Below are 27,313 nucleotides of genomic sequence, written 5' to 3'. Positions count from 1 at the left end.
GATTTTTTATTGTGAAATATTAGCGTGACAGAAACAGAATCAACATGGGTGGACTGGGTTTATTTATAGGAACAGGGTCCATGTGACGATATATATTACGATAAGGACAGGGAAGCCACATAGGCTTCTGGGAGTTGTAGTTCTAAGCTTGAGATCAAATCAGATCAAATGTATTTATTTAGCCCTTCGTACATCAGCTGATATCTCAAAGTGCTGTACAGAAACCCAGCCTAAAACTCCAAACAGCAAGCAATGCAGGTGTAGAAGCATGTTGGCTAGGAAAAACTCCATAGAAAGGCCAAAACCTAGGAAGAAACCAAGAGAGGAACCAGGCTATGAGGGGTGGCCAGTCCTCTTCTGGCTGTGCCGGGTGGAGATTATAACAGAACATGGCCAAGATGTTCAAATGTTCATAAATGACCAGCATGGTCAAATAATAATAATCACAGTAGTTGTCGAGGGTGCAGCACCTCAGGAGTAAATGTCAGTTGGCTTTTCATAGCCGATCATTAACAGTATCTCTACCGCTCCTGCGGTCTCTAGAGAGTTGAAAACAGCAGGTCTGGGACAGGTAGCACGTCCGGTGAACAGGTCAGGGTTCCATAGCCGCAGGCAGAACAGTTGAAACTGGAGCAGCAGCACGGCCAGGTGGACTGGGGACAGCAAGGAGTCATCATGTCAGGTCGTCCTGAGGCATGGTCCTAGGGCTCAGGTCCTCCGAGAGAGAGAAAGAAAGAGAGAATTAGAGAGAGCATACTTAAATTCACACAGGACACCGGATAAGACAGAAGTACTCCAGATATAACAAACTGACCCTAGCCCCCAGACACATAAACTAATGCAGCATAAATACTGGAGGCTGAGACAGGAGGGGTCAGGAGACACTGTGGCCCCATCCGATGATACCCCCGGACAGGGCCAAACAGGAAGGACATAACCCCACCCACTTTGCCAAGGCACAGCCCCCACACCACTAGAGGGATACCTTCAACCACCAACTTACCATCCTGAGACAAGGCTGAGTATAGTCCACAAAGATCTCCGCCACGGCACAACCCAAGGGGGGGCGCCAACCCAGACAGGAAGATCACGTCAGTAAATCAACCCACTCAAGTGACGCACCCCTCCTAGGTACGGCATGAAAGAGCACCAGTAAGCCAGTGACTCAGCCCCTGTAATAGGGTTAGAGGCAGAGAATCCCAGTGGAGAGAGGGGAACCGGCCAGACAGCAAGGGCGGTTCGTTGCTCCAGAGCCTTTCCGTTCACCTTCACACTCCTGGGCCAGACTACACTCAATCGTATGACCTACTGAAGAGATGAGTCTTCAATAAAGACTTAAAGGTTGAGACCGAGTCTGCGTCTCTCACATGGGTAGGCAGACCATTCCATAAAAATGGAGATCTATAGGAGAAAGCCCTGCCTCCAGCTGTTTGCTTAGAAATTCTAGGGACAATTAGGAGGCCTGCGTCTTGTGACCGTAGCGTACGTGTAGGTATGTACGGTAGGACCAACTCGGAAAGATAGGTAGGAGCAAGCCCATGTAACGCTTTGTAGGTTAACAGTAAAACCTTGAAATCAGCCCTTGCCTTAATAGGAAGCCAGTGTAGGGAGGCTAGCACTGGAGTAATATGATCAAATTTTTGGGTTCTAGTCAGGATTCTAGCAGCTGTATTTAGCACTAACTGAAGTTTATTTAGTGCTTTATCCGGGTAGCCGGAAAGTAGAGCATTGCAGTAGTCTAACCTAGAAGTAACAAAAGCATGGATCAATTTTTCTGCATCATTTTTGGACAGAACATTTCTGATTTTTGCGATGTTACGTAGATGGAAAAAAGCTGTCCTTGAAACAGTCTTGATATGTTCGTCAAAAGAGAGATCAGGGTCCAGAGTAACGCCGAGGGCCTTCACAGTTTTATTTGAGACGACTTTACAACCATCAAGATTAATTGTCAGATTCAACAGAAGATCTCTTTGTTTCTTGGGACCTAGAACAAGCATCTCTGTTTTTGTCCGAGTTTAAAAGTAGAAAGTTTTCAGCCATCCACTTCCTTATGTCTGAAACACAGGCTTCTAGCGAGGGCAATTTTGAGGCTTCACCATGTTTCATTGAAATGTACAGCTGTGTGTCATCCGCATAGCTGTGAAAGTTAACATTATGTTTTCGAATGACATCCCCAAGAGGTAAAATATATAGTGAAAACAATAGTGGTCCTAAATCGGAACCTTGAGGAACACCGAAATGTACAGTTAATTTGTCAGAGGACAAACCATTCACAGAGACAAACTGATATCTTTCCGACAGATAAGATCTAAACCAGGCCAGAACTTGTCCGTGTAAACCAATTTGGGTTTCCAATCTCTCCAAAAGAATGTGGTGATCGATGGTATCAAAGGCAGCACTAAGGTCTAGTAGCACGAGGACAGATGCAGAGCCTCGGTCTGACGCCATTTACCACCTTCACAAGTGCAGTCTCAGTGCTATGATGGGGTCTAAAACCAGACTGAAGCATTTTGTATAAATTGTTTGTCTTCAGGAAGGCAGTGAGTTGCTGCGCAACAGCTTTTTCAACATTTTTTGAGAGGAATGGAAGATTCGATATAGGCCGATAGTTTTTTATATTTTCTGGGTTTGGCTTTTTCAAGAGAGGCTTTACTACTGCCACTTTTAGTGAGTTTGGTACACATCGGGTGGATAGAGAGCCGTTTATTATGTTCAACATAGGAGGGCCAAGCACATGAAGCAGCTCTTTAAGTAGTTTAGTTGGAATATGGTCCAGTATGCAGCTTGAAGGTTTAGAGGCCATGATTATTTTCATCATTGTGTCAAGAGATATAGTACTAAAACACTTAAGTGTCTCTATTGATCCTAGGTCCTGGCAGAGTTGTGCAGACTCAGGACAGCTGAGCTTTGGAGGAATATGCAGATTTAAAGAGGAGTCCGTAATTTGCTTTCTAATGATCATGATCTTTTCCTCAAAGAAGTTAATGAATTTATTACTGCTGAAGTGAAAGCCATCCTCACTTGGGGAATGCTGCTTTTTAGTTAGCTTTGCAACAGTATCAAAAATAGAATTTTGGATTATTCTTATTTTCCTCAATTAAGTTGGAAAAATAGGATGATTGAGCAGCAGTGAGGGCTCTTCGATACTGCACGGTACTGTCTTTCCAAGCTAGTCGGAAGACTTCCAGTTTGGTGTGGCGCCATTTCCGTTCCAATTTTCTGGAAGCTTTCTTCAGAGATCGGGTATTTTCTGTATACCAGGGAGCTAGTTTCTTATGACAAATGTTTTTAGTTTTTAGGGGTGCAACTGCATCTAGGGTATTGCGCAAGGTTAAATTGAGTTCCTCAGTTAGGTGGTTAACTGATTTCTGTCCTCTGACGTCCTTGGGTAGGCAGAAGGAGTCTGGAAGGGCATCAAGGAATCTTTGTGTTGTCAGAATTTATAGCACGACTTTTGATGCTCCTTGGTTGGGGTCTGAGCAGATTATTTGTTGCGATTGCAAACGTAATAAAATGGTGGTCCGATAGTCCAGGATTTTGTGGAAAAACATTAAGATCTACAACATTTATTCCATGGGACAAAACTAGGTCCAGAGTATGACTGTGGCAGTGAGTAGGTCTAGAGACATGTTGGACAAAACCTACTGAGTCGATGATGGCTCCGAAAGCCTTTTGGAGTGGGTCTGTGGACTTTTCCATGTGAATATTAAAATCACCAAAAATTTGAATATTATCTGCTATGACTACAAGGTCCGATAGCAATTCAGGGAACTCAGTGAGGAACGCTGTATATGGCCCAGGAGGTGTAACGGCTTTCTTCTGTGGACGAAGGAGAGGACCAAAGCGCAGCGTGGTTAGTGTTCAACATGTTTTAATAAAGACGATAAACGTGAACACTACAAAATTACAAAAATAACAAATGTGGCAAAATCGAAACAGTCCTATCTGGTGCAATACACAACGACAGAAGACAACCACCCACAAAACCCAACACAAAACAGGCTACCTAAATGTGGTTCCCAATCAGAGACAATGACTAACACCTGCCTCTGATTGAGAACCATATCAGGCCAAACATAGAAACGGAAAACTAGACACACAACATAGAATGCACACTCAGCTCACGTCCTGACCAACACTAAAACAAAGAAAACACAAAAGAACTATGGTCAGAACGTGACAGGAGGCCTGTAAACAGTAGCTATAAAAAGTGATTGAGTAGGCTGCATAGATTTCATGACTAGAAGCTCAAAAGACGAAAACGTATTAGCAACACCTCCGCCTTTGCGGGATGCACGGGGGATATGGTCACTAGTGTAACCAGGAGGTGAGGCCTCATTTAACACAGTAAATTCATCAGGCTTAAGTCATGTTTCAGTCAGGCCAATCACATCAAGATTATGATCAGTGATTAGTTCATTGACTATAACTGCCTTTGAAGTGAGGGATCTAACATTAAGTAGCCCTATTTTGAGATGTGAGGTATCACAATCTCTTTCAATAATGGCAGGAATGGAGGAGGTCTTTATCCTAGTGAGATTGCTAAGGCGAACACCGCCATGTTTAGTTTTGCCCAACCTAGGTCGAGGCACAGACACAGTCTCAATGGAGATAGCTGAGCTGACTACACTGACTGTGCTAGTGGCAGACTCCATTAAGCTGACAGGCTGGCTAACAGCCTGCTGCCTGGCCTGCACCGTATTTCATTGTGGAGCTAGAGGAGTTAGAGCCCTGTCTATGTTGGTAGATAAAATGAGAGCACCCCTCCAGCTAGGATGGAGTCCGTCACTCCTCAGCAGGCCAGGCTTGGTCCTGTTTGTGGGTGTGTCCCAGAAAGAGGGCCAATTATCTACAAATTCTATCTTTTGGGAGGGGCAGAAAACAGTTTTCAACCAGCGATTGAGTTGTGAGACTCTGCTGTAGAGCTCGTCACTTCCCCTAACTGGGAGGGGGCCAGAGACAATTACTCGATGCCGACACATCTTTCTAGCTGATTTACACTCTGAAGCTATGTTGCGCTTGGTGACCTCTGACTGTTTCATCCTAACATCGTTGATGCCGACGTGGATAACAATATCTCTATACTCGCCAGTTTTAGCTTTAGCCAGCACCATCTTCAGATTAGCCTTAACGTCGGTAGCCCTGCCCCCTGGTAAACAGTGTATGATCGCTCGATGATTCGTTTTAAGTCTAATACTGCGGGTAATGGAGTCGCCAATGACTAGGGTTTTCAATTTGTCAGAGCTAATGGTGGGAAGCTTCGGCGTCTCAGACCCCGTAACGGGAGGAGTAGATACAAGAGAAGGCTTGGCCTCAGACTCCGACTCGCTGCTTAACGGGGAGAACCTGTTGAAAGTTTCTGTCACCGGTTGAGCATTCCTACAGCATTTCCCTCCAGAAGCCATGAGAAAGTTGTCCGGCTGCGGGGACCGTGCGAGGGGATTTATACTACTATCTGTACTTACTGGTGGCACAGACGCTGTTTCATCCTTTCCTACACTGAAATTACCCTTGCCTAACGATTGCGTCTGAAACTGGGCTTGCAGCACAGCTATCCTCGCCGTAAGGCGATCGTTCTCCTGTATATTATGAGTACAGCGACTGCAATTAGAAGGCACCATGTTAATGTTACTACTTACTTGGGATTTTGATTTACTTGGGACTTTGAAGGACCAAACATGTAACAGCTTTTTGATTCTGTGGACATGCCATGTTAACAGTGCATTTTACCATTAGACATTAAAACGGTTACAAATAGGCTGCCATATTAATACCAACCAGCCAATACAGGAATTCACCAAACCCAGAGTAATCTTTGCACTTCATTAAAGGATGGTCTTTGTCATAAGAATCAGACTGTTCTTTTCTGTTTTTAGTCCTGCATCAATAAATAACTCAAATATCCTCTTCAGTGCAAAGTTCATAGATGCTTCAGCAGACAGTTTAGGTTGATGATATCATAAAATACACTGCTCAAAAAAATAAAGGGAACACTTAAACAACACCATGTAACTCCAAGTCAATCACACTTCTGTGAAATCAAACTGTCCACTTAGGAAGCAACACTGATTGACAATAAATTTCACATGCTGTTGTGCAAATGGAATAGACAAAAGGTGGAAATTTTAGGCAATTAGCAAGACACCCCCAAAACAGGAGTGATTCTGCAGGTGGTGACCACAGACCACTTCTCAGTTCCTATGCTTCCTGGCTGATGTTTTGGTCACTTTTGAATGCTGGCGGTGCTCTCACTCTAGTGGTAGCATGAGACGGAGTCTACAACCCACACAAGTGGCTCAGGTAGTGCAGTTCATCCAGGATGGCACATCAATGCGAGCTGTGGCAAAAAGGTTTGCTGTGTCTGTCAGCGTAGTGTCCAGAGCATGGAGGCACTACCAGGAGACAGGCCAGTACATCAGGAGACGTGGAGGAGGCCGTAGGAGGGCAACAACCCAGCAGCAGGACCGCTACCTCCGCCTTTGTGCAAGGAGGTGCACTGCCAGCGCCCTGCAAAATGACCTCCAGCAGGCCACAAATGTGCATGTGTCTGCTCAAACGGTCAGAAGCAGACTCCATGAGGGTGGTATGAGGGCCCGACGTCCACAGGTGGGGGTTGTGCTTACAGCCCAACACCGTGCAGGACGTTTGGCATTTGCCAGAGAACACCAAGATTGGCAAATTCGCCACTGGCGCCCTGTGCTCTTCACAGATGAAAGCAGGTTCACACTGAGCACATGAGCACGTGACAGAGTCTGGAGACGCCGTGGAGAACGTTCTGCTGCCTGCAACATCCTCCACCATGACCGGTTTGGCGATGGGTCAGTCATGGTGTGAGGTGGCATTTCTTTGTGGGGCCGCACAGCCCTCCATGTGCTCGCCAGAGGTAGCCTGACTGCCATTAGGTACAGAGATGAGATCCTCAGACCCCTTGTAAGAGCATATGCTGACACATGCACATTTGTGGCCTGCTGGAGGTCCTTTTGCAGGGCACTGGCAGTGCACCTCCTTGCACAAAGGCGGAGGTAGCGGTCCTGCTGCTGGGTTGTTGCCCTCCTACGGCCTCCTCCACGTCTCCTGATGTACTGGCCTGTCTCCTGGTAGCGCCTCCATGCTCTGGACACTACGCTGACAGACACAGCAAACCTTTTTGCCACAGCTCGCATTGATGTGCCATCCTGGATGAACTGCACTACCTGAGCCACTTGTGTGGGTTGTAGACTCCGTCTCATGCTACCACTAGAGTGAGAGCACCGCCAGCATTCAAAAGTGACCAAAACATCAGCCAGGAAGCATAGGAACTGAGAAGTGGTCTGTGGTCACCACCTGCAGAATCACTCCTTTTTTGGGGGGTGTCTTGCTCATTGCCTATAATTTCCACAACAGCATGTGAAATTTATTGTCAATCAGTGTTGCTTCCTAAGTGGACAGTTTGATTTCACAGAAGTGTGATTGACTTGGAGTTACATTGTATTGTTTAAGCGTTCCCTTTATTTTTTTGAGCAGTGTAGTATTAAAGAGGAAGTGTCAAAGGCAGAGCTCCTGATACTCAAATGACCACACAAAAGCCCATCAGACAGTAATACTCACATCGACTCACTACTGAATAAGGACAACAAATACTTTAGTTTTTTCACAAGTTAATTTTTACTTTGCAGTACAGAAATCATTTGAGCACCGTCTTTTTGTAATCTTTTTTTTTTTTTTTTTTTTTACATTGATGACATTTAAACAGGGCTGTTGTCATATCAATACTGCCATAGTAGACATTTGGTCCTTTTAAAGCAATTAGTCAACCTCACCACAAATTCCCAACCTGCTTCAGTCTGCTTGGGTCTGTTCATATTTAATAGTAAAGGAAAGAATAGTATTCTATTACATTATGGGTTACTCGAGCTGCTGCAAACAGGTCCAGGTAGTTGGACTACACTTGCTCGTTCAGTGGCTTGGCCTATGTGCAGTAAGATGCCTTGCCCAGGGCTGCCTACTAGAGGCTGGAGATGAGCCACTAGGACAAGGGAGATGATAAATGAAAACAAAAAACAAGGCCCCCCCAATCACAATCGATGGGAGTATTTATATTAGCTGGTAACAGGAAACAATTAAAAGCTTCCTCTCTCTCACAAGGTTTTGGTGGTCAAATGAAGCTTTGGTGGCCAAACCCTTTTTTGGTTACGGCCTGTTAGGAATATTGCTTCGTTATAACTGGAACAAGCCAAGCCACTCACTCACCTCCCTCACAACAAAAACACCTGACAAGAAAAATACAACTGATCTGATCACATTTCATGATTCACTTCCCCAAAACACTTATGCTTTTACATGGTTGCATTATTTATTTTTAGTATTTGAACAGAAAAGATTTGACCCTCCCAAACTGTGGTACTGTTTTCTTTTGATTGATCAATTGATTTGACATATTTGGACTAAACGCCCTCATCCAGGAGAGAAAATTATCAGTTACATAATGAAAAAGAATGTAGGGCGTATGTATACCAATGTTCAGTGCAACAACTGTCTGAATGCCATTAGAAAATGCATAACTCCCGCCTGGACCCCTTTTCCAGCGATGCTATATTGTAACTTCATATATAGGGTGAACTTCCATAACGGGCAAAACATATACTTGGATCGTCAGCCAGCCCATTTATCTATATTTGTGGATGGTTTTCCTTATTTTTTTAAGATTTCAGTTGTCGGTGGCAAATATCTGATATTCACGAGTGTTGCAGACTCGCTCGTTTCTCTACTGGTCAGCTGCGTCGCCGAAGATATCGTTCTTCTTGCGCTCCATCTCGGCAAAGTCAAATTCGGTTCCCGTCATCCGCTTGTAGATGTCCTTGATGTCGTCGCAGGTGGTCTCGAAGTGGGTGGTAGCGTCGTAGGTACGGGACATGAAGATCTACGCCAACAAAAAGAAAACAATAGATGGTTAAACACAGGCAAACAAAACAAGCAATAATTGTATTTTTGTTAACACAAGGCCACTGGATTTGACTGGGTTAAGCAGAAACAAACAGAAGTAATGGACCCACCTGGCTTTCAGCACCCATGTCAGTTGGTGCGTACTGGTCACTGATGCTCACAAACCTGCAGAAAGAAATGACAAAGTCAACATGACCGTAGTAAAGACTAGTGGGAGACATCCAACAACAGTTTAGTGATGAGGCTCGTACTTCTGCTCGACAGGCTCCAGCAGGTCCATGGCTGGTTTGACCTCCATCTCAGGGTTGTCCGTCTCCACTGTGGTGCTGACGATGGCCACATACTTCCCCTGTGCTGCCACATTATGAGTATAGGAGATCATGCACACGTAGATATCTGAAAAAAAGAAGAAAAAAGATTAGTCAATTCAATATTTCACTCCTTGTCCGAGTTGGGTGCGATTTGGGGCAGTGATATGGTTAGGTCCATGCCACCCTTCAAAGATTCATTTGATTCACCATCATCTCACCCTCAGCGGGGTCAGGGGAAACAGTTTTCAGGGATACAGATCTTCAAACTAGCTTCCTTTTCCCCTTAAACCCAGATGTGGGAACCCCCCTCAGGCATTTATTTTACACCTGCTACGTGATGTTAGTATCATCTCAGTCTTAAGTAGAGTACTCAATACTTTTGGGTAGTTGAGCGTGAAGATGGTCTCATGTTCAATTCATAAATCTCATGCGTTGTTTCCATAGGGGCCTTGCGTGGTGACATCACTTCCTGCAGTGGGGCTCACCGTGCTTCCTGTTGACCTGGTTTTGGGGGATGATGATCTGGCAGGAGTTGGCGTCGCTGGTGTTCTTGATGGGGTGGTTCATGATGCAGATGACCCGGATCACCTGACCGACCTTGGTTGTGCGGTCCATTAGATAGCTGGGATCGCAGATCAGCTGCTTACAGCGGGCGATCTAAGGGGGGGAATAGGTTAAGTATTAGCGCTAAGATTACATATGCCTTCCTCTAGTCCTCAGAGTATGGCATCTATATAAGCCGGGGAGAAATACGATTTTTACCTCTCCCTCAGACTTGACTCCCACTACTTTTCCATCCTCCATGACAATCTCCTCAATGGGCTTGTTCAGCATGTAGGTTCCTCCGTAGATAGCACTTAGTCTACAGGAAGGAGACAGGGAACGAGAGGGAGAGATTATGTAAAGCATGTTCAATTCTCTGACAATGTCAATTTTAACTAGAAGCACACGGTTCAGAATTCTATTGTATACTTTCAAGAAATAGCACACTTTGAAAAAGACCCATCTAAATTCGAACAGTCCAACAGCAAAATAAGAAGTAATCATTGGGCATACTGCTGAACATTGTATTTGGATTCAAATGAGTCAAACTTTTATTTGCATAGTGAAAGTCAACAAGCCAAAACACGGATGATACAAAAAGGCAGCTAGACGGAAAATGATAGAGGTTTAGAGGTCAGAGTTGAGCCTTACCTGGCGAACCCTTGGGGTAGCTCCCCCAGGCCGTAGAGGGGGTAGAGGTACGGACTCTTGCCATATCTGGCCAGAGACTCACTGTACAGCTTGATCCTGTTTAGCGAGTCCATGCAAGGCAGGTCCAGGTACCTGAGAGAGAGGGGAGAGACAAGAATGAATACAGTGCTTTCTTTGAATATAGAACCAAGTTTCTTGAAAGAATGGAAAATATAATGACTACCTTTGACACCCTGTCATCTAAAAGGTATATCATAACGGTGACATTTATCACAGTCTCAGAATATTGCTATATCCCGAAATCTGATAATCAACGTAGTGCAACTGCAAACAAGACTACCTGGAATTCTTCTTGCTTTTTAGTTAACCCCAAAATGTCCGAACACTTTCCATCTCTGGCTCAGCCAATAAGATGATGCAGGTGACTCACTCGTCTGTCCGGTAGAGGGCGAGGGAGTGTCCTGTGAAGTCGATGACGTCCTGGCCCAGGTCAAACTTCTTGAACACGTCCCTCATCGTCGTCTTGTTGGGGTCCACGCCCTCCATGGTCTTGGGGTCGTTTTCATCGAAGTTAGCCACGAAAACCAGGAACTTCCTGAAGCGCCGTTTCTCAAACAGCCCCATCAGACCTGTATGGGAGAGAGTTGTGCTATTCAGGGGTAGCTAATTATCTACATGATTGAGAGCTGAAAAGCAAGACAATACAGAACCAGGAAGAGGTTATTTGTGAGGAGCTGTGATGACAGTAAGACATTTTGACGTATGACATGTCAACAATTCACTGTTTTAGACTGCTGGAAGCCAGATGGATATTAGACTTGATTACAAGTTTACTGTATGCAGAGTTAACCTGAGCTTATCAGACATAAAAACTACAAAACCCAACCTCTCCTCTATTTCCCATAGTCCCCCTGTACCACTCACTGGATGCCAGGGCCTCGGTCTCAGTGGAGGGCACTTTGTAGATGCTGCCCTTTTTGTAGACGAAGCTGCCTTCGATCACCTTGAAGTCCAGGTATCGCGTCACCTGTGTGATCAGCAGCATGCGGACCAACTGACCTGCACAGGTCAGACAGACAAATCAGTGTTACCTTTCCCAGACAGGTTAAGAGAATAAAGTTCAATCCAATCACTTTTACATATACAGCTTCATTAGTCTTCAAATTGAAAGTTCTCTCTGTTGCCTCATCCTGTCAACCACATCCAATCATTGCTAGGCAACAAGATCAGTCGCACTATCAAATATGGCCACGACCCAACTACTGAATATTCCAGAATCACATTTTTGGTATTCATCCCTTTTCCCCTGAGACCAAGGATGAAGTGTTATATCTAAGGCCCAGAGTTGTTCCTTGTCTGGTGACATGGTCAGGAAAACTCCTGGCCCTAGTTAATATAATACATAATAAAAAGTGGTGATTAGTGTTTACCGTTGGCCATGAGGAACTTTGGGATGAGGTCCACATTCCAGTCCCGGCCTTTTCCCATGGACTCCGGTGGGGCGCCTGGGAGACTGAAGCGTTTATACAGCTAAAAGAGAGAATCATTTGCCATTTTGTTGAAGCAGCAATTTAGCCAAGAGGAATACAACAGAGTGCATATATAAGCAGCAACTGTGACTATATTGATCATGTGCTGTCACCCATTTTTAAGGATATTCAGATTTGTATGCTTAGTTCCTTGTTCTCTTTCTCATGCCTCCTCATTCAGATTCATACGGTTACAAACATTTCTGGGAAATGGGTGAGTAGGCATCCTGCCTGTTATCTTGTGTAAGAGAATGGTGCAGTCTTAGTTTGTGTCTTGTGTGGCCTGTTGAAATTGGCCTTAGGGGTCAGTGCCTCAGAGGTCAGAGGTTGACTTACATCCTCCAGGGGAGTGATGGAGGCACTCTCTGCCCCGTAGTAGGAGTTCCGGTCCATGTGCAAGACCTTCTTCCCCTTCACCGACATGATCCCTGACAGGATGCATTCCTATTGGACGAGAGGCAGGAAGGAGAGGGGTTTGAGCATCACACAAATCACTTAAACCTGGATAGTTGCCAATATCGCACAGGTCAAACATTTGGAATGATAATTCAATCATAGATATTGATTTTCATGTTTGAGATTGTATTGTTGTATGAATATTGCTGGTATCAGTTTTTTCTTCTTCGCCAGATAGGATTGTGTTTCATAATGGCAGACAGTCACGGTCTCGTTACGGCAGAAAATGCACTAAAAGACTCACATTCCACACAGCCCAGATTCAACTAGACAAGGAAACATTTGAGGCTTTGTCGCAGATGTAGTCAAAGTAATGAATGTGGTCCCTGTCTGGTTTTTCCCTGTCTTTTCATGCTCCAATCTGATAACTGACTGTGTGGCTGGCAACAGTGGACCAGTCTAGCTGGCAGGGTCTCTAATGATAGCTAATGCTAGTGATCTACCCATGCTTCCCCTCTGCTAGTCGTGTGTGTACTTAAGATGGATTAACACTGATTATATAGTGTAAGCAATCATTTAGCCTAATAAGCAGGAATTTCATAAAAATAGGATTGATATGACACAACAGACAAACATTAAATCTACTGTTGAATCTTCTGGGAGAGTAGACTTATGTAGCCTAACTACCATGACCTGCTAAGGCTGTGACTGAAGATGGCATCAGTGCTGGTGTGTGTTCGCCACTTTTGATAAGAGGGCAGTGGAGGAGAGGGGGGGCGTGGATGGGACCAGAGTCACAGAGTTAATTCAGTATGTTTAACAGTAGAGAAGGAGATTCTAGAATCTACAACACAGAACTCTATTCAACATTCTCTGTCATTCTAGAGTAGAGGCAGTCTGTAGTGACAGTGTCGCCACAAAATAAAGGGTTTTAGAAATGGCCGCTGAAGAGGGGAGCTATGCAGAGAGGGGAGTAGGTTTGAGCGTCCAATTCAACTCACACTCCATTTAAAAGACGGAATTTAGGCTAGATAGGACAACCAAGCTGCCGATCAGCAGCTTTCTGTTTCTCCCTTTGCAGTGCTAGGCTGCGATTCGAGTTCCTCTGTCAAGGCAATAGTTTCCCCAAAGTTAGTCAAGAATCACGGGCTGCCTGGTACAGTATTGCCGGCCGGCCAGAGGAAAAAGTGCGCGCGTGTGACTGACTCTCGAATTCCCACCGTCTTTCAAAAGGCCTTAAGATTACGGCAGCTGCTTTGTAGAAGCAGCAAAACACTCTGCGTCATGTGATTCCATGGACTTTATTCAGAAAAGAAGTTCAACTGAAATGCGACCTGATTCAGAACACTGTGCTGACAGAGGGTTACCTCATCCAGTAGCTTCTGCCTACATATTGAATCCACAATATTTGATCTTACTGTAACAAATCACCCTAGATAAGACCGTGGAATGACTCAGATTTAATATAATATGGGAGAAGAGGTGACAGGTTGTGTTTGTGGTAGAGGCCTATTTTATAGGCTACACTGTGTTGACAATGACTAATAATACGACAAGCAGGACACCACAGCATCATGATTCCACACTCCTGGTGTACACTGCTGCCAGGTCTTACACAATGCATTATGTCACAGGAAGTGACTCTGGTGTGGCTATTGTTTAAGTTTCCATCTCCCTAGAGTCAGCAGCATTCAGATCAGGGCAACTTAGGACAGGGCTCTGGTGGACAAAAACAGCACCCCACCTCTGCTGTTCCCGTCACCATGGGGATACAGGGTCCCTGACCCACTTGCCTGCCCCATGCTAGCCCTAGCCAACCCCTCTGTCTGGGGCTGGGCAAGTTTAAGGTAAGGGAAGTATCATTTCCTCACCACTGCATTTTCAGACCATAATGTTTGACAAACAGGGACTTTTACTGAGCTAAAAAAAGCACTGACCGGTCAGGTCTCTCAGGGGGGAAAAAATCAATGTCCACTCTCAGAGAGAAGCATTGATGTCACTCAACGTGAGATTAAAGATGTAGGACTGCCTGTGCTGCAGATCCGCAGTGGGGGCATGTGCTCATCTCACTGACTGGTAGTCAACCACAAGCACATGAGGTACGTCTGTTTCATAAAAGGCATCGTAGAAAAGGTTGCAGGTAATGCCTTTGGCACTTGCCTTTGATGTTCCATCCATAATGACCAAATTACCATTTTAGTACCAATTACTACCAAGTATTTACAGAAGTATTTCTTTTGTGGGAAAAGGGCAAAATGAAAGGTGCAACTGAAAGTCCAAACGTGTCTTGAGGATTTCGGCTTAGAGAAAAATACCTCAGCAAATGTCTAAACTCCACCATGTGGGAAGGAATTCATATTTCCCTATTCATTTAGGAAGACAATCAGAGGAAGGCTGGAGACTTATTCTCAATTTGGTTGTGTGGCGTAAAATTGTCCTTGTTTCTCATCACGGTTTTGTAAATCCATTAAATATACATGGAGGGTGGCAGGTAGCCAAGTGGTTAGAGTGTTGGGCCAGTAAGGAAAAAGGTTGCTGGTTTGAATACCCGAGCCGTCGAGGTGAGAAACCTGTCGACGTGTCAAGGCTGTCAAGGCAGTTAAGCCCAATTTGCTCCAGGGGCGCCGTTCTACTATGGTTGACCTTGTTAAACAACACATTTCACTATCTGGTGTGACAAAACATATATAATTTTTTTTGTGCTGTAACTTCCAGAAGAATATATGGCAGTAAACGGATGCCTTTCAGACACAAATTTGAGTGGCATGTGACTCAGGCAGCCCTGCTGTCTGTAGGCTCTGACATTCTGTGGGGGTAGCCTAGGCATCACAACCTCAGGGTGAGAGATGGGAAGATACCAATCCTCAATGCAGGAAGAGTCAAACACAACCAATAAAACACATTGAAGTCAGGGGGGGATTTCACAGTTAAATCTTTAACACAGCAGCCCTATAAAAAGCAGGTGGATTTTTATGATGAGTGACTGACTGAGGCACACTCTGAAGACGGTAAAGTGTTGGGCGGCTCTCTGAAGTTCAAAAGGCCACAGTGTGAGTCACGCTGGGAACAAGAGTGACTGTGTGATAGTGCCACCCTGGCTGACATTTCCCCACAACTCCTTCATGTGTGACTCCAAAGGTTTGTGATCCAATATCTCTGGACTGCATCTGTAATGTCATTGCACACTCTCAGGATCCACACACAGTACTAGAACCATCAACTCATCTTCTTCCCTTGCTCTAATTGAATGACAAAGTTATTACCTAAATCTAGCCTCCATGTTTCATCCGCTACTGCAGCCCTCTATCCTTCTATCAGGAAAAAGGTGATTGGTCAGAATGAAATCACATTAATGGCATCACATGACAACCAACAGTATCAAGTGGTGGTGTAAAAAAGGGGCTATAATATTGATGACCATGCCCTCCTGTGCCTAATTTTTTTAATTTCACCTTTATTTAAATAAGCAAGTCAGTTAAGAACAAATTCTTATTTACAATGACGGACTAGGAACAGTGGGTTAACTGCCTTGTTCAGGGGCAGAACGACAGATTTTTACCTTGTCAGCTCGGGGATTCGATCTGGCAACCTTTCGGTTATTGGCCCAATGCTCTAACCACTAGGCTACCTGCCGCCCATCCTTTAAGTATGGGGACAGACGGACAAGGACACCACCATCCCCCCAGCCACGTCCCAGATGCTGGGGAGACTAGAGGTAGATGTTTGCTAGGACCCAGCTGCAGAGGGAGGAGGATTCATACAATAAAAACATATCCCAGAACAGCCAGTTCTCCTTTCCCCACCATGTCTTTCTCAACCACAGAGGAACCACATGGACCACAATCAGTGTGGAGTGTATGGCGAGCAGGGAGATGCTTGAATAGATGCCAAACAGAACTGGATACTTGCTAGGGTTGACCTGCATCAGATGGAACTAAGCCCATCTCTCGTATCTTACCACTGTATCATAGTATATGGCGCCAGTTAGGTCTACGTGACGCCTCAGAGCTCTGACAACGGTCTGTCTGGCTTTTGCAGAACTTAAACTTGCCCTGTACTCTCAGTTCCTCCGCGACCGAACCACACCCATATGCAGTCTAAAACAACACAGGAGTCACCAACACTCTCAACCAGGCTGCCTACCCCTACCGCTGACAAGCCAAAATGCCTTCCTGACTGCCACATCCTGTTGGAGTGGACTACAAAAACGTGGCTGCACAGGATTCTGAATGATTTCACACAATTCCTGGATGGAATATGGAATTACTAAATGATGTAATCATGGTGTGACAGTCAGTGTGACTGACAGCAAAGGTACTAGCTGGACCTATATCATTGACAGTATTGCTTTCAAACCTTGGCAATGGATTGTTTCCCAATGGAACAGTATGATTGTCTTCTTGTATGTGTGTTCTATTGCTGAACTGTTATTTTTTAGCACACTCCCCTACCCGAGTCAGACATGCGAGACAGACAGGAAACTGTAAATAGATCATTTGAGTGAGGCCTCAGAGTACAGCAAATTCTATCAAGTTTTTCCTGTCATGCCTCAACCAAGTGTTTTACAGCTGAGTAAAGCAGTGGGAACAACATAGTATCGGTCATTTTGGTTCTCTCAATGATTCCATGTATGTTCTTGTGAGCTAGCTACAAAATGTACGAGAACTAATATCCGTGACAGAATATCCTTTGATAAAAATATAATTTGCTGGCTGGCTAGTGGATACAAAGTAATTAACTAGTACTGCTGAATCAACTTGAGAAACTAGCTTGCGAAATCAGGGTTTACAAAACTCGGTCCTTGGGCTCCCCCTGGGTGCACGTTTTGGTTTTTGCTTTGATTACTTGAGTCAGCTGTGCAGTGCTTGGGCAGGACAGAGTTTGGGAAACCCTGAGCTATGTAACATTAGCTCGCTACATTCAGGTTTAGTGGAGTAAGGTTCAGAAATTGGGTAGTGAACAACAGACACACCTGCAATAATTTTACAAACACTGAATTAGCTAGCTATTTATACTGAACAAAAAATATATATGCAACATGATAGTGTTAGTCCCATGTTTCATGAGCTGAAATAAAAGACCCCAGAAATGTTCCATATGCATAAAAAGCTTATTTCTCATATTTTGTGCACAAATTTGTTTACATCCCTTTTAGTGAACATTTCTCCTTTGCCAAGATAATCCATCCAACTGATAGGTCTGGCATATCAAGAAGCTGATTAAACAGTATGATCATTACACAGGTGCACCTTGTTCTGGGGGCAATAAAAGGCCACTCTAAAATGTGCAGTTGTCACATAACACAATGCCACAGATGTCTCAAGTTCTGAGAGAGGGTACTATTGGCATGCTGACTGCAGGAATGTCCACCAGGGCAGTTGCAGGATCATTTCTCTACCACAAGCCACCTCCAACACCGTTTTAAAGAATTTGGCAGGACTTCCACATCTGGCTTCTTCACCTGCGGGATTGTCTGAGACCAGCCACCCAGGCAGCAGATGAAACTGGGGTTTTGCATAACCAAAGAATTTCTGCACAAACTGTCAGAAACCGTCTCAGGGAAGCTCATCTGCGTGCTCGTCATCTTGACCTGACTGCAGTTTGGCGTCGTCACCGGCTTCAGTGGGCAAATGCTCACATTCGATGGCCAATGGCACGCTGGAGAAGTTTGCTCTTCGTGGATGAATCCCGGTTTCAACTGTACCGGGCAGATGGCAGACGATGTCGTGTGGGCGAGTGGTTTGCTGATGTCAACGTTGTGAACAGAGTGCCCCAAAATGGCGGTGGGGTTATGGTAGGCAGGCATAAGCTACAGACAATGAACACAATAACATTTTATTGATGGCAACTTGAGTGCACAGTGATACTGTGACAAGATCCTGAGGCCCATTTTAGTTCCATTCATCCACCGCCATCACCTCATGTTTAAGCATAATGCAGACACATTTCACAGGGATCTGTACACAATTCCTGGAAGCTGAAAATGTCCCAGTTCTACCATGGCCTGCATACTCACCAGTCATCTCACCCATTAAGCATGTTTGGAATGCTCTGGATCGACGTGTAGGACAACTTGTTACAGTTCCCGCCAATATCCAAAAACTTTGCGCAGCCATTGAAGAGGAGTGGGACAACATTCCACAAGCCACAATCAACTCTATGTGAAGGAGATGTGTCACGTTGCATGATGCAAATGGTGGTCAAACCAGACCAACAGATGCATATCTGTACTCTGGGTCATGTGAAATCCATAGATTAGGGCCTAATTTATTTCAATTGACTGATTTCCTACATGAACTATAACTCCAGTAAAATCTTTTTAAATGTTGCGTTTATATTTCTGATCAGTGTACTATAGGTACACCAGTTATATTAGCTAACTAGTTACAAGTTAACTACAGTAGCTAAACTAATAATCGCGGGGAGAATCTCCTCCCCAAAACAAACCAAAACCACCGCCTGTTGAAAAATCCAAGAATTCATGAATAAAGCTTCATCGCATGGTGATGGTAACGTTACATAAATTAGTATCCAACTCGAAGTACACTACCTTTGTATCACACTCAACATGAGAGCATATGCACACTTTTTAAAACTAAAAAAGGACAATACACTGTCAAACTGGGACACGTTAGCCTAAACAAAGCTGGCATTAGCTACAGTAGCTATCCAGCTATCATGCTAACCAATTTGCTACCAATGCCAGCTAGATTTTCCAACTTGATTGATAAACAGTATGCATGAATATGAGACTGAGTCACCACCTTAAATGACGTTAAACGTATTAGTTATCTAGCTAGCTACCGAAAGTTAAGTTCATTGAGAAAAATATTTGTGAATGCAAACATTGACAGACGTGACCACTGACAGTAGGTAGCTAGCTTATTAGGCCCAACCGATAGTTGAACTACGCTAGCTAGCACAAAGTGGCAATTGAAGGAACATATTCCCTCTGGGCATCGTTTAGATTATTCAAGGAACGAAATGGCATGGTAAAATAATTCTCACCGTCAGTCCGGTACCCAGCACGATAACGTCGTATTCTTCATTCATTTTCCCAAGTATTTTCTCCTCTTTTCCTGAATAATGGCCCGAAGAAAATGGAGATCTGCTGAGCTGGAAACGAAAAGGGCTGCGGTTCAACGTCAAGCGATTCTGCTTCACTGTTGGGGAGGAGCCTATAGTCTGTCAATAACGGCGAACATTTCTCAAATTTCTGGGTATTGATAATGAATCGATTATGTACTTATCAATGGACATTTCCCTAAATATATTTTTCATAAGAATCGTGCTTTTATTCGTCTTGTAATTTGTAAAAGTCTACTGTAGCTACCCCAGTCCACCACCTGCCTATGCTGAGTATTTATTTTGTCAGAGGTGTCCTCTTTGTGACATTGTCCTTAGCCCCATTATACGGTGTGTGTATGTTTTCTCCCATGTGTGTGTGCGTTTGCTATGCATAGATCACCTTGGTTCACTTAGCAAGTCTTTCCCGGATGGACAGGATCCAGTCCACATTGCATCCTCAGTTTGCTTTGGTGAGTCAGTAGATCAGGTGACAAACACAATCATAACAACATAAAAACTCTCCTAATCCTTTCTTTAATCCTTCATATTCCAAACTGCCACATGCAGTGCCTTCAAAAAGCATTCACACCCCTTTACTTTTTTCACATTTTGTCGTGTTACAGCCTGAATTTACTGGCCTACACACTACCAAACATTTTACTAATTAACAGAAAATGAAAAGTTGAAATGTCTTGAGTCAATACGTATTCAACCTCTTTGTTATGGCAAGCCTAAATTATTTCAGGAGTTAAAATATGCTTAACAAGTCACATAATAAGTTGCAAGGACTGACTTTGTGTGCAATAATATTGTTTAACAATATTTTTGAATGACTACTTAATCTCTGTCCCTCAGTCAATCAGTGAATTTCAAACACAGATTCAACCACAAAGACCAGGGATGTTTTCCAATGCCTCGCAAAGAAGGACACTTATTGGTAGGTGAAAAATAAAATAAAACAACATTGAATTTCCCTTTGAGCATGGTGAAGTTATTAATTAAACTGTGGATGGTGTATCAATACATCCAGTCACTACAAAGAGCCAGCAGCATCCCACCCTGCATTCCGCTGCTGGCTTGCCTCTGAAGTTAACCAGTCTTAGTTCTGGCCAGTCCCTGGATGGAAGTGTTGAAGTGTTGTTGGAGGTGCGGGCAAGAGGCACTCAAGTGAATGTGCAACAAATTTGGCAAAGTGTGATGGAGCATTTTATGTTTGTGCTTTTCTAATAACCAATTTCTGTGTTCATGCAAGTGATTGAGTGAATCCTCACTATCAGTATCTGCAATTTGGCAGTACGCCCAGACCCTTGTTTTGAACAAGGGATATCTCAGTTTTAAGATCTCAGCTTCGAGAGAAGAAGCCTCGTGAGGTATTAGTCTGTCACATGCATGTCCCAGTATTGGTTGGTCACGTGAATGAAGCAAACGTTAATGATGAATGAATTATGAATGATGAATAAGCTAAATCATGCAAATATAACTTGTATTTATATAAGAGAACTAACGGGACTGCCCCGGGTAGAGCTCCTGATCGGCATGTGTACTTGGTGCATTGAGTTGGTTGGAACCTCTCCAGCGTGCTGATAATAAAGAATGATTAATTTAAGATTGAATTTGAGTGTCCCTGTAAAGAATTTCCACAACAAAAGCAATTCACTTTTTGTCCTGAATACAAAGTGTTATGTTTGTGGCAAATCCAACACAACACATCACTTACTACCACTCTTCATATTTTCAAGCATGGTGGTGGTTGCATCATGTTATGGGTATGCTAGTTTTTTTAGGATAAAAAGAAACGGAATAGAGCTAAGCACAGGTAAAATCCTAGAGGAAAATCTGGTTCAGTCTGCTTTCCAACAGACACTGGGAGACAAATTCACCGTTCAGCAGGATAATAACCAAAAATACAAGGCCAAATATACACTTGAGTTGCTTACCAAGACAACATGTAATGTTCCTGAGTGGCCTAGTTACAGTTTTGACTTAAATCGGCTTGGAAATCTATGGCAAGACTTGAAAATGGCTGTCTAGCAATGATCAACAATCAACTTGACAGAGCTTAAAGAATTTAAAAGAGAATAATGTGCAAATATTGTACAATCCAGGTGTGCAAAGCTCTTAGAAACGTACCCAGAAAGACTCACAGCTTAATTGCTGCCAAATGGGATTCTAACATGTATTGACTCAGGGAGTTGATTACTTATCTACTCAAGATATATCCTTTGTTTTTTATTTGATTAATCCCACGTTTTAACACGACAAAATGTGGAAAAAGTAAAAGAGTGTGAATACTTTCTGAAGGCACTGTATTGTTTCATCCTCATCAACAAAATCCACACAGAAAGAAATGATATGAAGTTATTATTCTGCAATCCAGAATACCATTTATGTCCATAATTTATTGATTCTCCATTCAGACAGTAGTTTATGTCAAATCACATTCAAACACTCTGAGCACATCTGTTTTTTTGGCAAGCTGTTGAGCAGTGGTGCCCGAGGCATCCACCATGTCTACTAGCCCCAGCTGTAGGAGTGTCCTGACCGCTTCTGCATGCTGCCCTATGCACGCCATATGAAGAGCTGGGGGAAGCACAGAGAGACACAGGCAGTAGATTAATGAATCAATGTTAGATACTTGCAGGCGCAGAGACCTGCACAGTGCACACACAGGGTAGAGGTCTTCACGGGTCCAACAGACCCAAAATTCAGAGATCCAACCCAGGACCCAAATTTTTGTCTCAGATCTGGGTCGGGTCTGATATAATTGCCACGGGTCTCGGGTGGATCCGTCCTCTGCTAATTTAATGTGTGTCAGGTGATGAGAACTGAATGAGCTTGTAGCTTATGTCCAGCGGATACTGGTTACCCCTGCTCACCTCACACGCGAAAGGAGTGAAAAGAGCCTTGAACTAGGCTACTGTTGATTGCTAAGATGGAGGCCTTTTTCATTAAAGTAAAACGAAAGTTAGAGGAGAAATAGTATAGTGAAAAGAAGGCGACAAGGGGAATGTCCTCAGGGACAAGTTTTAATATTGTAGTGGACAAAGATGAGAAGACCAAATGGACTGAGTGCAACTCGCAAGTCAGGTTTGATGCAATTTATGAACTTGTATTTATTTATTTTCATATTTATTATTATTATTCTATATCATTATTATTTTTGTAGGCCTGTTTAGGAATCTAAACCAGTTCTTTAAATATGCAAAAAGTGTTTTGTTTCATTATGTTGAGACATTTTTGTTGGCTAAATTAAGTTAACTGTCTTTTTTAACTTTGTACTCCGTATTTAGTTTAACATAGGTTAAAAGTAGGCCTGTTGTAAAATGAATAGCTTTAGCCTATTGCTGTCATTTGATGGGTAGTTGCTACAATATAGGCCTAGTCTGTTCAAAACGTTTGTAAAGGTTTAAACCGGTTCTTTAAATATGCAATAAGTGTTTTTTTTGTTGGACAAATTAAGTTCCATCTGACAAGTATAAAGAAATGCATGTCGGTGTTGGGAACATGGCGCCAGCATACCTCTATCTTTCTCTCTTGGGCTAGGACCAAGCTTTTCTTCCTTTATATATATTTTTATAATATCATATAGTGGATGTCTAGGCCTGTATGCATGCAATGCCCTGATGCATTTAGCGCTCAAATCTCCAACAGCTAAACGGTGAGTTGGACAGTTAATGTTTGAGGACAGTAAAAACCAATGAAACAATAGGCTATGAAGTTTTGAATATTCTACCCATCGAAACACAAACAAATTGTTTTTTTGTCATTTGTTATAGGCAGTTTTTAAGGACATGTAGGGCCTAACTGTGGATCATTTCGCCAATATCACTCTTTTATTGATGGAGGTGGCAGCGCCCAGTCTGAGGTTTCTTTCTCTCTCTCTTTCTACTCTCTAATCTGAACAGGTTTTTTGAAAATTACTTTATGCATATCGGGTCGGGTGGGAAAGCCCCAGATCCATTTTGGAACCTGTAATAACCCCTAACACAGGGTGCCTGAGGACAGGATTCAATGACCTGCATTCAAGATCAACTGTATTTGTGACTATATGGGGGCGGCAAGTAGCTTAGTGGTTGGAGCGTTGGACTAATAACTGAAAGGTTGCAAGATAAAATCCCCAAGCTGATAAGGTAAAATCTGTCATTCTGCCCCTGTACAAGGCAGTTAATCCACTGTTCCTAGGCTGTCATTGAAATACGAATTTGTTCTAAACTGACTTGCCTAGTTAAATAAAGGTAAAACAGTTTTTTAAATAGAGTGGTTTGAGAATTGGGTCTAGTGCCAGAACTACTTGCATACGCTAGACAGAAGTTATGTAATTAGAACACATCCTGTTCCCTGTATTATGTCAACTTACATTTCCTGTTTTTCTTGTTGCATAAATTCAGATTTGGCATCCAAGCAGTTGTTTTGATTAAAGTGTATTGCTACAAGCAAAGTGCAATTATCATAATGTATAATTATACAGCATTTAGCCTCTACACAGGGGTTCCCAAACTTTTTCACTCTTCCAGCATTGGGAAACATCCCACGCCACCCCTGCACAAAAACTGTTCACACCCCTCTTGTTGGTGGAGAAAATGTTGCAGGTTTAAAGCTTATTTCGTGCAATTCTACACATGTTGTCATGGGGTGCAGAGAACATTTAGCAGTTTTGAAATGACATCTTGTGCATTCTACTATTAAAACTTTCAGTTTAAAGCCGGATTGAGTTCCTTTAAAAAAAAAAAAAATGTAATAATATACTTTTGGGGTGGGGGACCCGTGTCCCCCCTGCCGACCCCTCGCCCCACAGTTTGGGAACCACTTCTCTACAGTACCTGTTCTTCCCTTTTTGTCCCTGACGTGAAGGTCTGCTCCTAATGTGAGGAGTGTTTTGATTGTGCTTGTGTGGCCCTCCTGAAAATATAAAATATCAGGCATGATATAATATTATGCACACAATTTGCCTTTATGTACAGGATAGGCCTGATAATAGAAGTTTACAAAATAGAGCTAACCTTGGCAGCGTAGTGCAGGGAAGTGAGCTGCATGTCAGTGGCTGTCTGGTTCACGTCCACTCCGAGGTCCCTCACTAGGAACTCTAGCGCCTCTTCCTGGGCTGTGACAGCAACTTGGTGCACTGGCTGGGCCCCCAGGATGTCTGCTGCAGTCGGAGAGGCCTGTGTGACACACGAGAATGCTAGTATATACAGGTCAGTATCTTATTCAATGTCCAACGGTACTGGAGTGGTTGAGGTGGATTAATTTTCCCAAGGGGACTATGGTGGAATTTAAGTGAGATACAGAGAAGTTGATTTTTTGGTGCAAATTTTAGTTATCTCAGATATGTTTTGATAGATGGGAATGTTATTTTCCTCCAGAGTCTCCAGTGTACCTGGTGCTTCTCCAGCAGTAGCTTGGCCACAGATATGTGTCCATTCCTCACTGCGTCCATAAATGGAGTGACCCCACAGCTGTCTCTGCCATCGGGAACATAACCACACCTGCAAACAGAGAAGTGAGGGTCAGTTAGCGCAACACCCACACACAAGTACACATGATCACATTAACACACAGAGCCTCAACACTGACACTCTAACATGCCTTCTCACAAGTATGCAAATCCTCTGAGACATATCCTAATTCATACCTCCTCTCACCCACACACAAACATAGACAAACACACCTCTGTACCAAGATGCTGACCACTTCTTCACAGCCGTGCATCGCTGTAGGAACAGAGAATAGACAGAGAAGGGGTAATGAACCAGAAAAAAAATATTTTATGCATATTGTTCAAAATACCTGTGAATATGTTCAGACCTGAGACATGTCTGATTTGTTAGCACAGTGATTACCTGCAGTGTGCAGAGGAGTCCTCCGGGTCTTGCTCTCTGTCCTCCAGACTTCAGGTTTGGCCAGTAAGAGGTGCTGTATGACCGCAGGGTCTCCCTCCCTGCAGGCGATGTGGAAGGAGTTCCAGCCGTCCTTGTTCTTCAGCGTGGGGTCGGCCTCATGGGACAGCAGTTCCTGGATCACACTCAGGTTCCTTCGGGTGCAGGCCATCATCAGAGGGGTCCTGAAAGTAGAGGTGGGTCACGATGGTGGACCAGAATTGCACATATCTCAATTCACATACATGTTGCATTTTGTGAGGTAATTTTTTTTGGTGAACAATTGTTTTTATTGGGTCACAAAGGAAATACAATATGTTTTTACTCACACCCCAATTTTGTGTAGTATTTAATGATTTGTTATATTGTAGTATAACTAGTGTGTTTATAATGGTATACAATTCAGGCACGATAATATTACACGGACCTATTAAAATATTTCCTTCGAGCCGGATTTAAACCAGCGACCTAAGGATCTCAGCAGTTTGCCTCTACAGTCCTCCGCTCTACCAACTGAGCTATCGAAGGGAGATATACGTATTCAGAAAAAGCAGGATCGTATTCGTTAGTGCACAAGGAAGTAAAACGTTTAGCAACTGAAAAAAAACAAGCCTCTCTTATTTGACAAATTCTGGTAGTCCTTCCCCGTTTCGGCCGGAGGCTTACATTTGCTCTCTAATGAATATGACTCTGGTCATTCAATTAATCAGTACCTATATGATCAATTATAACCAAAACTTTAATTGAATCTTAGAACAACTTATTTGTTATTTGGTATACACGACACACACGCACACAAGGTCACCAGTGCTGTTACTAGTTATTATTACTATATATTTAAGCTGCTATACCAAGTTACTTCTCACTTTACTACTTATATAACAGTCATCATAATTGGACATATATTATTTTATAAATCATAGTATTTATTCTATTGCGTACATCTCACGAGTTTTATTACTTGTATTGTTATTTATGGACTTGGCATTTGATTCTTGATTGATATTGTAATGCATTGTTGTGGAGAGTTAGTGAGTAAGCATTTATGCACATGACGAAAAAACTTCGAATTGATGTGACATGGGCCGACGAAAATGTTTTCCTTCGAGCCGGATTTGAACCAGCGACCTAAGGATTTCAGCATTTAGCCTCTACAGTCCTCCGCTCTACCAACTGAGCTATCGAAGGGGATATATAGCGTAGGAAAAAAAGCGTTTTTCAATACATCTTTTCCTAAAAGAGACTTGAAAGTCGGATAAAAATATATATAGAATAACGTTGTCTTACTGTTTGCACATGGCTTGCGTGTTAATGTATGTCTCACCAATCAGCCTTTTTTAAGCAGTCTACTTTGGCTCCTTCATTGAGCAGATAGCTCAAACACTCCCGCTGTCCCATGGACGCAGCTTCATGCAGAGCTCTTTTGTAGTCGGTATTGTACAGCTCTATGTCCATCCCAATCTCTTTTACTAAAAATTGCACAATGTCCAAGTGGCCATGACGGGCGGCATAATGCAACAATGTATCACCCGATTTCCCGAAATGTTTTTTGTTGACAAAATGTGCAACAATGTTGCCACTAAGTTCCTTTTTAAGTGTGCACAATTCGCCATCCTGGGTAAGCTTGATTAAATATTTCAATGCGTTCTCATCATCCATTGAACATATACATGTAATAAAATTAACTATTTGACACCGTTTAAACTGCTAAAATAGCTTGATGCTGTATTTGATCAGAAGCTAGGGTGACAAGTAGCTTCAATGGTGACACGTAAGGTTAAATTGTTGGTCAACCAAAAGCCTACACATTTTAATTGAGTTCTACTCTACTTTTTACATTAAAAACACAAAAGACAGGAAATGTGAACTTAATACCTGACAATAATACGTTAAAGCAATGCACAATGCACACTGTTCTACCATTGGCTATAGGCTAAAATAGCTTGCACCATGATCCTTCAAGAAATTCGGTTATACACTCTGATCGTCCAGTAGGCTGTAGCAGAATTGTGCACTG

General features: G+C 43.3%; 2 protein-coding genes and 2 non-coding genes across 4 annotated transcripts; all 4 read right to left on the bottom strand.

The window, feature by feature from the left end:
* Window positions 1-7,620: 7,620 nt before the first annotated feature.
* LOC129838835 (rab GDP dissociation inhibitor beta-like) lies at window positions 7,621-19,522 on the bottom strand. The gene is made up of 11 exons (XM_055906054.1): window positions 19,361-19,522; window positions 12,293-12,400; window positions 11,858-11,957; window positions 11,352-11,486; window positions 10,858-11,056; window positions 10,428-10,559; window positions 9,996-10,095; window positions 9,719-9,890; window positions 9,174-9,318; window positions 9,033-9,087; window positions 7,621-8,899 (listed from the first exon to the last, which is right to left on the bottom strand). The coding sequence occupies exons 1-11, from the start codon at window positions 19,403-19,405 to the stop codon at window positions 8,744-8,746; spliced, it is 1,347 nt and encodes a 448-aa protein (XP_055762029.1). The 5' UTR covers window positions 19,406-19,522; the 3' UTR covers window positions 7,621-8,743.
* Window positions 19,523-21,773: 2,251 nt separating this feature from the next.
* Window positions 21,774-27,098, bottom strand: ankrd16 (ankyrin repeat domain 16). Its single transcript, XM_055906055.1, has 7 exons — window positions 26,621-27,098; window positions 25,261-25,481; window positions 25,089-25,131; window positions 24,798-24,906; window positions 24,421-24,582; window positions 24,241-24,319; window positions 21,774-22,000 (listed from the first exon to the last, which is right to left on the bottom strand). Exons 1-7 carry the CDS (start codon window positions 26,953-26,955, stop codon window positions 21,846-21,848), a joined length of 1,104 nt encoding a protein of 367 aa, XP_055762030.1. The 5' UTR covers window positions 26,956-27,098; the 3' UTR covers window positions 21,774-21,845.
* On the bottom strand, window positions 25,737-25,824 carry trnay-gua (transfer RNA tyrosine (anticodon GUA)). Its single transcript is given in 2 exon segments — window positions 25,737-25,772; window positions 25,788-25,824. It is a non-coding gene; the product is annotated as a tRNA-Tyr (tRNA).
* Window positions 26,397-26,484, bottom strand: trnay-gua (transfer RNA tyrosine (anticodon GUA)). Its single transcript is given in 2 exon segments — window positions 26,397-26,432; window positions 26,448-26,484. It is a non-coding gene; the product is annotated as a tRNA-Tyr (tRNA).
* Window positions 27,099-27,313: the final 215 nt, after the last annotated feature.

This window comes from Salvelinus fontinalis, chromosome 39 (assembly GCF_029448725.1).
Source record: "Salvelinus fontinalis isolate EN_2023a chromosome 39, ASM2944872v1, whole genome shotgun sequence".
In the NCBI taxonomy this organism is placed as follows: domain Eukaryota; kingdom Metazoa; phylum Chordata; class Actinopteri; order Salmoniformes; family Salmonidae; genus Salvelinus; species Salvelinus fontinalis.
This window is presented reverse-complemented; position numbering and strand designations above follow the sequence as displayed.